The following is an 11,380-nucleotide window of genomic DNA, read 5'->3' on the forward strand; positions in this document are numbered from 1 at the left end:
TACTCAACCCATGTCGTACTCGACTCAACTCGGCTTGATTATAGCCCTAATGGACGAGCACAAAATATTTTTGCAATTATATGATCCATCTTCGTGAACTAAGCGGTAAGAATAAAATTATTTTTGCAATCTTGTATAGGGCTATCTTGCAATTTATAAAAAAAAGATCTCACATTTAAATCTATTATTTTAAAACTTGCTTTTCATTGCAAATTAAGGTGGAAATATGAGGTCAATAAAATCATAGAGAACAATGAATGGGCAACAAACTGATTTGCTCAGTTCTTTTTAGTTAGTGAACACATCACATTAATAGTGCTATTGTGGTACTGAACACACTTATTAGAACATGAATAATGCCATTTCTAATGTCTGTTATTGTCTCGTTCTTCTGTGGAGAAAACTAATCATACCATTGGTCATTAGCATATACACCACTCAATTCCTATGTATTTACATATCATACAATTAGACTTATACTTTTTACATTTATACCACCCAAATCTTTCATATTATATTAAAAAATATCACTTTTAATTAAAAAAAAAAAGAGCCTCACTTCAATGAGAACCCTAGCCTCCGACAAGGACTAGCTCCCTATGAGACCCCTTTCTGAATTGGTTCGGTGGTCCGGTTCAACCCCAGGGTAAGCCCTACGTCTATATATAGGACTGCAAGCAAATCGAGCATAGTTGAGAAGAGTTGTGTTCCAAGTTTAAATTTGTTTATAAAATTCAAGTTTTTGGAAGTCCGTTCAAGCTTGAGCTCATTTATAACATTTAAGCTCGAGTTTAAATCTAGCTTTTATGTATATATTCAAACTTAATTCATTTATCATTCTGACTGTTTGAGTTTGATTCATGTTCGTTCCATATAATAATAATCGAGCTATTATCGAGTAGATTAATGAGTAATATTATCGAATTATTTAATTTATATCTAAATAATTTTTATTGAGTAAATTAAAGTTAATGCTATTGCGCTACTTAAAAATTAATTGAGACTTATCAAATAAAATAATGAGTAGTATGATTTAGCTACATATTTTTTAATCAAATAAACTTTATCCATCATGCAAATGAATTACTTGTTGATCTTACCAAAACAAATAAAATGTTGTTCAAACTTATTCATTTAACAATTGAGTATTTATACACGCCTTTAAATTTGTTAATTAATCGAACATTAACGACCTTTTATTCGAGCCAAACTGAGTAACTTGTTTGCAGCCCTATTCCCATACAAGGTACTTCTAAAAATATACTCACTGATAAATATAAAAAATTCGGTTACTTGTTATTACAAATTAATTTTGAAATGAAAAATAACACAATAAATTTTAATCTATCCCTAAACACATGCTAAATTTTACAAATATTAATCTTTATGAATTTATTATTTTAAATAGATCATTCAAAAATAAAATTTTCTAAATAGACAAAAATCATGACATCATAATTTTTAAAAAGAGACCCTTCTGTTCCAACCTGATCCTAATTTCCTCGTATTTCCATCCTCGCTCTGCGAATTATTTGTATCCCAAGATCCAACTCGATCATTCTCGGCTAAAAAATGCTTCTGTTTTTCGTCCGATGATCCGATGGTGGAATCATGTCCCGTTTTACTGGTAGCATTTGTCGAAGCCGACGGATAATTCTTCTGCTCGCCACTGTTGGTGCCACCAGATGCCTTGTTGCTACTAAATCCTGTTGGTGAATCCCAACTGCTTTCATCCTCCGACCTGGGCTTCGCTTGACCAGCAGGTTGATTTTCTCCCTCAGATTTCCAGCCGCCCCACGAGCCCTTTTCAGCTTTTCCACCGCCCTCCACCATTCCAAATACCCCCAGCTTTGAATTCTTGGTTTGAGTTAAATGCTTGCCGCTCATCATCGATTTGTTTACCATAACCACGGCCGCCGGAAGTTCTTCCGAGGCGATCACTGCTAGTGAACGAGTTGTCCCTTCCTCCTCCGCCAACCCCACCGAAATCAGAGCGACGACTCAAAGTTTCTGACTTAGAATCCCATGCATTAGAAGTCCAATCTAAGTTGGTTGAGTCGTTGTTATTGCTCGAACCTTTAGAACTCCCTGGATTCCAGGAGCCTGACGAGCTCTCAATCTTGTTGATCGATGAGGAAGCTGAGGGTACCCACCCAGAACCATGCATAGCTTGATTTTCTCCTTCAGATTTCCTTCCATTATTCCAACTGCTTTTTTCAGCTTCAAAGGTGCCATTTCCCCCACTCCAGCTCCCCCCAGTTTTAATATCTTCGTTTGAATTATTAAATGATTCACCCCCAGCATAATTACTCTCTTTATTAGAATCATCATTACTAATCCAACCACGAGAATGATGACGACCTGAATTTCTTTCAAAACTGCGACCTCTAGAGAACGAATTATTCCTCCCTCTTCCGCCACCACGACCAAAATCTGACCCACGTTTCCAACTTTCAGACTTAACCTGATCCCCACTTTGCTGGCCCCATTTGTTGACCCCACCATTGTTCCAATCAGCTGTCTGGTTGCCAGAAAAATCCCTCCCACCCCAGTTACCAGGGTTAGAAGCTGGTTTTGTCTTGGAATCCCAGTTTGCTGAGTTCTTACCACCCCAATCTTTTGAACTCCCCATATTCCCAGCTGTGCTATCAGAGCTAGGTTCCTTGAATTTTCCCCAGTTATTATCAGGCTCAGAAGATGGTTGGCTTGCCTGAGTGTCCACTTTCTTACTACACCCACCTTGACTCCCACCTGCTTCATTTCCTTTGTTCAGTGTAGCAGTTTCCCAACAATCGTTTGAGTTTAACTTACCTGATAATGTATCGCAGTGGTCGCCAGGACTGGATTTAGGTTTAGTCCATTTTTCATCATTTGTAGCACCTTTGTTTTCAGGCAGGCCATGACCCCAATCTGCTAATGTAAGTTCAGAAGAATTCGACGCATTCAGACTTTTCATCTCATCCCTATCTGTAGAAGTATCATCGTTCGTCTGGTTCCAGCCAGTATGTTTATTTTCAAAGGTTTTAGGAGTGTTCCAATTGTCATTATTTCTCGTTTCCTTGCCCCAGTTGTCTGTCTGTCTACTAGAGTTTACACCCTTGCTCCAACTAGAAGTATGGTCCTCATTCATGTCATTTTTACTTCCACCAGCATCCTGAGGAGCAGTTCCCCACGCAGGTATGTTACCACCATCATATTTGTTCCCACCATTGCCCCAGCCACCAACTTCGGTGGTGCCCCAACTAGACGAGGGTTTATTAGAAAAGCCCCCGTTGAATCTTTCTTGTCCATTTCTCCAGCCGGACGATTCAAGTTGACCCTGATCCTGCCCTCGGCCTCGACCTTGGCCACGGCCTCTGCCACGACCAAACTCTCTTCTACCACAATTATCTCGTAACCACCAGCTCCATTTCGGCCGCGACCTCCACCCCTTCCAAATCTCCATGCTTTACTGTGTACTGAGCTGTTGAAAGAGCTTTGCCATGGATTGTTAGGAACAGTTATTGTGACTTGAGAGGGGGCAGATTTACCCCAGCCATCGTCATTATTTTCAAGTGAAGCTTTTCCCTTGATGCCCCATGAATCTAGATTATCACCACCACTCTTTGGAGAAGCTGAATTACCCGATTTCCCGACAAAACCATCTGATTTGTCCTTTCCACTAGCTTCTTTGCTCCAGCCAGCAGAAGCACCTGCAAGCATTTTTTCTCTTTTCAAGCAAAGGGTCATTATATCATCTCGTTTTTCTTAGAAAAAATTATAAGCCATTCAGGATAAATTATAAGCCATTTTTTCTCTTTGCAAGCATTTTATGCTTCAGGTCTGGCCTGTTTTCTGAACTGAGGTATCACCTTGCCAGCCACCAGTTGAAGTTTCGGCCTTAGTAGAAGCCTTCCTCCACGCATCGGCATCATTTTCGCAGTCCGCATCTGCACCTTTCTCCCCACTTTCCATTTTATTCCATGACCTCTGCTCGGCACTGGAGCTTGGAGTTTTAACCCAACTATTTGCAGCTCCATGATCTTGATCTGAATCAAAACAAGTGCTTAAGGTTAAATATAAATATATCATACGCACATAAACCAGCAAGAATTTGAACCCAAATTAGAATCACCTCCATTCTGAGATGTCGGTTTGCTTCCCCACTGGTCAGCAACTGTACTTCGATCTGGGAAATTTTTGAAGAGAGGTATAGACAGTATAAAGGTAGAAAACAGGGGAAAATGCGTGGAACTAAGAACAAAAGACCAAATGAACGCACTGGTCGCCTAATACACGATTTTTAGCTATACCAAGGATATAAATTTTCCGTCCTAAGATGTCAGAAACAAAGTTATATGTTTTTTTCGTACAAGACATTTTCTCCATTATGGGAAATGAAAAGCCGCACATAAAAAAAAATAATTACAACCTCGTTGTCTTCTCAGGGAAGATCCACAACAAGCACAATGCTAATTTCTAGCAAAATAAGAAGCTTTGTATGGGTAAATTCGGAATAACTTTATTTATTTAAGGCCAGTATATAGCTTTGTGCAACTCTCTAGATTCAACTTTTGAATCTTAAACATATTTCACAACAAATTCCTTTTAATTTAAGCTTACATTAGGTAGATTGTATCACTCCAAGCTCCAAGAGCCTGCGCTAGAAGAGATTAGATGTTATGGGGGCCACTCACCCATGAAGTCCTAGATCCTATATCAACGAAGATGAATATCACAAAGAAACAAATGAAATTACCCACTCCAAAGTCTATATCCAATGTAAACGGAGATTAAAACAATTAAAGACCAGAAAGATGAAGACAAGTCACGTAAAAGTGAATTATTTTACTTTTAAGGTCCAAGAACTAAATGACGGGGAACCCAACACCAAAGAAAGATACCGCACCAAAAACACAACAGAGTCAATTAAAACATATTTTAATGACATCAACATGTTCTATGGCTACAAAGAACATTTTACAATTCAATCACAAGAATATTAGGCAGTCAAGCCTAAATATCCTTAGAGATTATTATACACATATATCTGGTTATGGAATAAGCAAACATATATCTCTATCAGAACATTATATAACATGCATATCTTATGACTAATGATATAAAAATTTTATGTGATTTAATTTCTTTGATATAAAACATAATAGTGAAAACTGCAAGAAGAGATATATTAAAAGCAAGAGATATTACTGTAACTTAAAAACATAATTATTTATTTTGATTTCACCTTGTAAAACGTTCCTATAACTTGTTCAATTTTATTTGGATTCCTGAAATTGATTTATTAGAATAGTATTTAATACTCATGACTTCAATTGAATTGAAACATTATCTTAGCTTTAAATGGAGAAATTCTCACCTGATTTCAATCCAATATCCTTGTACCATTGCTTTTTAACCATAATTACCAATATAACATGTTCTAATACCTATTAATTTATAATTTAATTGACAAAATAAAATACTAAATAAACATCAACCTTGCTAAGGTCGCGCTTTCTTCTTCTTCCCTTAATCTAAAATGTTCTTCTAACCATAATTTTTTTTATTATTAAATCATATCTTAATACTTAATGCATTTAATTAATCAATATAATTTAAAAACTTAAAGCTAAGCAATAACCTTCTTAATGCTTTTAGTTCACCTTCGGTTCATCTCCTTACCCGCACAAGTTTCATCTCCTTACCCGCACAAGTTTTTTGTCCTTCTTCACACGAACACGACCGACTTCTCCTCTAATCAGCTTGATTCGCTCCTGCTTTCACTCTTCTTCTTCCTTGGCTGCTCAAACCAGCAACCCTCCTTCAGCTTCGACACAGAGCCGCTCCCTCTCTTATTCCTTGGCACAAAGCCTCACCTCCTCCTTCATCTTTTTCCTTTGCACAGAAGTAGCTCGACTCCTCTCTTCTCTACATGGGGTTGGTTCGATTGCGAGACTCCGTCTACTTTTTCTTTGCTCGAACCTGCATGAGAGGACTGGAAACGATTTCGCCTTTCTTTTTCCTTCTCATCTGCGGCATCACTTTCTTCTTCTCCTCTACGGAGTTGTCTGCCAAGTTTCTTCCTTCCTCTGTCTCTTTCTCTCGCTCTCTTGGTGTCTTATGAACGAAAGTATCCTTTTCTTCGACTCGTAGATGAGAATGTCATGTCGATTCATTGAACCATTGTCACCACTTTGATTTATTGTAGGTTTTGAGTATATAGTAGAATATTTTATTAATATGAAAGGAGATATAAATATAGCTCATATGAATTCTAAAGTAGGAATGAGATAACACCTATATCTTCAAGATTATAAGGTTCCTAATAACTACCGAGGCATACAAAGAAAGACATAAAATAAGAAAAACATAATACCTATATATCCAAGATTAATATTAATCAATTTTTAATAACTAGCCATAGATAAAAAGAAAAAAACCATAGTAACAGAAAAAAAATAAATCAATTCCTAATAACTTCTGACATTTATTTATTTTTATTTTAACTATATTTGTTTATTATTATTATTATTATTATTATTATTATTATTCTTTTATTTATTTTTAAACATAGTTGTTTTAGGAGATGCCAGGAAGGGCAAGCGAGTATTGTCACCACACAAGGAGTTGCAAATCAAAAATGATGTCATCTTGTCACTCCTCAATGGCATCTAAATAGTAGCTTTGAGAACTCCACTTGTTCTTGAACATTACCTTTATGTGCAAGCAATGAAATTTAGCTCAAGCTTCATCCTTTGTAATGCTTACCGATGGTGCAACATCCACAAAGTTCATCGCATGGATGTAGCTCCATATGAAGTTGTCCGCTATCTTGGCTAACCTCATGCAAACAACACAATCATCACCCCACTCAAGTGTGCTAACTCCAACACAAAGAGCTCCACCATGAGCACATTCAACTTCTTCTTCATGGCTTCCAAAAAATCTTCATAGGCATTCTCCTGCTTTGGGAACTCATTGGCTTCATCTCCCATGATAACTTCTCTAAGTAGGATTCAAACCCTTATCAGCCTACAATGGCACTAACACATACCTTAAGCTTGCCTGAGATTCTGCTTCTTGCCTTGTTGATGATCATTTTGGACTTTACTCCAAACTAAACGAACCTCTCATCACAAGCCCCATAGCAACTTAGCTCTAATACCACTTGTGAGGAGCAAAATTTTTTACTTGATAGTAGATAAACATGGCCATGTAAAGCTTCATTCCACGCCTGCCAACAATGCTGAACATTATCATCGGTGACGATTCTCAGCTGCCTCGCCGCTACAGCCAAAGGGTTTTATAATGAATTAACTTTATCTCAAGCCAAGAAATAGTCTTCTGCATTTACAGTGTACTCAACGAAACAGTTCAAATATATTTTAAATACAATACATTTTATTATACATTGCATTCATTTTACTCTAAGTTCCTCTTTTAGATAAAAAAAAAAAAGACCCCTAGTAAAATAAGAATAACATATCAGAGGATATAACCCAGTAATTTCTTCATCACATTGTTCAAAAATCTCAACGAGACAATTAGTAGACAGTGACGATGTCATAAGTAAAAAAAAAAAGAGCTCATAGAATGGTAAGGGCAAATAGAGCTTTTGCGCATTTTCGTTAATCTATGAACATGATCTATATAGACACATAGATCCATGGACCCGCACATCTCGATCGAAAAAGAATCAATAGGAAAAGAAAGATTCAGAATCGATTGAGATCTTTCTTGAAACAAACAAAAATGAAAAGAAAAATGAAACATAAATCATGGATCAACTAAGTCTTCTCGGGAGCTTGCTTAAGAAAATATGCAATCCTTCAGCAGAATATCCTGAAAAAACTGAAAAAATTTACTAAAAAAGTGTTAGATATGACTTATATACCAGAATTTGGAGTTTTTTTGAGTGAAGAAGTTTGTCTCTTGGAGATTAGTGGGTTGAGGGGAGCGAGGGCGTGTTAGTAATTTTATCTGTGAGTTTTATCCATATAAATTATGTGTAACCCTATGATATGTACTGGACTCCGTTGAAATAGTGAAATTTGCCGCTCTTCTCCCAAGAACGTAAGCATATTTGCCGAACCTCGTTAAATATCTGTATTCTTCTGACTTTGTGTTGATTTTTTTTTTTGCCCTAAATTTCTCTATAATTTGTATCAGAGCGAGGTTCTAAGTCCTAGGGCAGTGAAGAAAAATTTGCGCGCAATTTGTGTTCGGCTAGGGTTAAAGTGTTGAAAGAGTCATGAATCGCGGCCTGCAGAGGGTTTTGCGACAGACAGATCGTTCTTCAGGCGAAGGACATCGTCCAGAAGTGAATCAGGCTTTTGCGAACTTGTTTGGGCGAAGGAGTTGCGAATGGACGAAGTTTGTGTCACAGGAATGATATTATTCGCGGGAGTTTGCGAAGCAAAGAAGGATTTGCAAATTCACTGACGCAGAGCATTTCGCGAAGAGGTGCGTAAATTCGGCGAGAAGATTAGGCAAAGCTTCATCGGTGGCATCGGTGCTTTGCCTATGAATTTGTGGCAGGGGGCTTGAGCGACTAGGCGATTCAAGGAAATTGAATCGCGACGCGAATCGCAGGGTTCTGCGATGTCTAGTGATGCAGAGGGCTTACAAACTCGGTGAAGCAAGCTTCAGCGAGGAGTTTTGCAGAAGAGTTTGCAAATCGTTACAGCAGTTCGCGAGTCCCGTGCGGGAAGGAGTTTCTGTGGCTAGAGGAGTTCTTGAATCGTCGGGACTGCTTGCAGGGAGTTCCCACGGGAGTTCGATGAATTCGGCGGTTCGTGGCATCCGGACGAAGGCATTCACAAATTTTGCGAACGATATCGCGGGAATGAACGAGTGCGAAGCAGTTCAGATAAAGAGCTGCTGCAGTTCAGCGAGTTCTGGTTCGAGAGTTCACGGTAGAGGCACAGTCGTGGGTTCACATGAGAGTACTTCTTCCGCGGCAGGAAGTTCGCGCATTCATGCTTCTTCTGCGACAAACAGAGGAGTTCAGTTCTTCGAAAGCCGGTGGGGCTTTGAGGCACGATAGTTCACGAACCATGGCGACGTTTGGCGAGTGGAGTTCGCGAACAGAAGTTGGCGTGCAGTTAGGGCGAACAGGAACAGTGGTTTCACAGAGGTATTTTGCGAACATGCACGAGGTTTTTTGGAAACAAGCGAAGAGTTTTGCTCGTAGGACAATAGTTTAGCCGAGATGTTTACGCGAACAGGAAAAGTGCTTCTTGCAAAAAAAAAATTTTCACGAATCACAACAAAATTGCAGGAAAATTATTGCAATTGATAGAAAAGTTTCAGGTTTCGTTAAATTTATTTACGGTGTGTTTTGTTTCAACACAAGACAGAAAAAATTTGCTGCAGGATTAATTTCAAATAGCAAAGTATGATGCAAAATTTGAGATAGTGAAGTTCGATGGAACTGGGAACTTCGGGTTGTGGCAAACAAATGTGAAAGATTGGTTGACACAACATGAAATTTTGAAGGTTTGCGAGCTACAAAACTTGATAATATAGAAGATGAAGATTGAGAAGAATTGCAACAACAAGCGGTAGGTACCATACGTTTATGTCAGACAAATGAAATTATTTATCATGTTATGAATCTGAAATATCGAGGAGAAGTATGAGAAAAATTGAAATCTCAGTATATATCCAAATTTCTAACAAAGAAACTGTATCTGAAACAAAGACAGTATGGGCTGAAGATGCAGGCTGACACTGATCTGGTGCAGCATTTGAATGAATTCAATCAAATAATCACAGATTCTAGACGACTTGATGTGCGTATTGAGGATGAAGACCGATCAATGATTATGCTGTGTTCATTGTCATTCTCTTATGAACATCTGGTGAAGGATGCATGTATTCTTGATTCATGATACTTTTATCACATAACACATAACAGAGAACCATTTACTTCATACATGTTATCTGATTTTGGTTCAGTCTATTTGGGTGATGATAGATGCTACAATATTACAGATATTGACAAAGTTAGAATTATTTGAAGAAATCATTTGACTGTAAAATATGCTAGTGCATTGTTACAATGCTTATTGAATTTAATTCACATATTTATTTTGGACGGTTGTGCTAATGTGTTTGGCTTTGATCATTTGATTTTTGAGGATTGAATTTTTTTTATGAGGGATTTTTTCTTTTTTTTTTGTATTTATTTTATAGTGAGCAAGCTATAAAGAATTATTTATTTATTGTAGAGAAAATTAAATATTAAAGCTCATCCTTGTTAAAATTAGGTCCACACCTTTTTATGTATTACATATCTAATAAAATGTGTTTGCATTCATGATGTGTTTAGATGCCATAAATCTATCTAGTAGTGCTTTGGCTATAATATTAAAGATTTTGAGTGATATGTTTACAAATATAAAAGTTTGGGTGTTGTATATGTAAATAATTATTTAAATGTCCTAATTATCAAGCAAATATTATATATTTATCAATTTTATATATGTAAATAATTATTCAAATGGCCCAATGCACTCACTTTATGAACAACTTGAATTAAGTTAGATCTTGTTTTCTCAAATCAGTAAATAAATAATGTTTAAATATTCTTTTAAAACCTGAAGTTTAAATGAATGAAATTTGAAATAATCCAACTCATTTATTGATATTTACAAATAAATTTGTTTGCTTTTAATTGGACCAATGCACTATAAAAATTTATTTATTGATTGAGGTTTTTAAGTAAAATTTAACTAAATAGAATTTGTTTAATTATATATTTAATAATAGCGTATTATTATTTAATATCAATAGCGTATATAAATTGAATACATTTTTTTTCCTTATTTTTTAATTTCATTAAAGGAATTTATTAGTATTTATTTATGTGTTTTTATTGTGAGAATTTATTTACAACTTTAGGGTAATAAATTAGTTCAGGCGCAATATGTAATTGCCCCTTTATTTATTTAGTATAAACTACTTAAATGTAAATTTAAAATTTGTTTAATTACTTATTCATAAAATTATTTATTGATAATTTTATATAAAAAAATAAACATTCAATAAAATTTTTAGTTTATTTTTTACTTTTTTATGAAAAAAATGTATAGATGTTAATTAAAGTTTTTTTTTATTTCTTATTATTTTAAATTTAAAAGTATTTGTTAAAAATTGTATATAAAAAACAAAGCATTTATTCACTTCTTAAACTTGTTTATTAATTTTATATGAAAAACTAGGCATAAAATATTTTTAATTTTATAAGAAAAATTATAAAACTAAGTACTCATTCTAATTTTTTGTTCAATTATTATAAATAGATCAGATTTTTATTTTTATTTTATTTATTTTCATAAACACAAAATGTAGGATAAGTGGCTTGCATAAACACACAAAGCAATAAATCATTTAT

At 35.7% G+C, this 11,380-nt stretch overlaps 2 protein-coding genes across 2 annotated transcripts; both read right to left on the reverse strand.

Annotated features, from left to right (window-relative positions):
- Nucleotides 1–1,807: 1,807 nt before the first annotated feature.
- LOC110029207 (fibrinogen alpha-1 chain-like) lies at nt 1,808–2,956 on the reverse strand. Its single transcript, XM_020731389.1, has one exon. It carries the CDS (start codon nt 2,954–2,956, stop codon nt 1,808–1,810), a length of 1,149 nt encoding a protein of 382 aa, XP_020587048.1.
- A 77-nt stretch (nt 2,957–3,033) lies between these two features.
- Nucleotides 3,034–5,717, reverse strand: LOC110029256. The gene is made up of 4 exons (XM_020731466.1): nt 5,688–5,717; nt 4,115–4,168; nt 3,852–4,028; nt 3,034–3,692 (listed from the first exon to the last, which is right to left on the reverse strand). The coding sequence occupies exons 3-4, from the start codon at nt 3,952–3,954 to the stop codon at nt 3,127–3,129; spliced, it is 669 nt and encodes a 222-aa protein (XP_020587125.1). The 5' UTR covers nt 3,955–4,028; nt 4,115–4,168; nt 5,688–5,717; the 3' UTR covers nt 3,034–3,126.
- Nucleotides 5,718–11,380: the final 5,663 nt, after the last annotated feature.

The sequence above is a fragment of the Phalaenopsis equestris genome, unplaced genomic scaffold, assembly GCF_001263595.1.
Source record: "Phalaenopsis equestris unplaced genomic scaffold, ASM126359v1 Scaffold000552, whole genome shotgun sequence".
Taxonomy (NCBI): domain Eukaryota; kingdom Viridiplantae; phylum Streptophyta; class Magnoliopsida; order Asparagales; family Orchidaceae; genus Phalaenopsis; species Phalaenopsis equestris.

Excerpts from the sequence above, each read along its gene's own strand:
- LOC110029207 (XM_020731389.1), bottom strand. The coding sequence starts at position 2,956 with ATGAAAAGTCTGAATGCGTCGAATTCTTCTGAACTTACATTAGCAGAT.
- LOC110029256 (XM_020731466.1), bottom strand. The coding sequence starts at position 3,954 with ATGGAAAGTGGGGAGAAAGGTGCAGATGCGGACTGCGAAAATGATGCC. Across the intron at positions 3,693-3,851 it reads TTCAACTGGTGGCTGGCAAG|GTGCTTCTGCTGGCTGGAGC; the intron begins GTGATACCTCAG and ends AAATGCTTGCAG.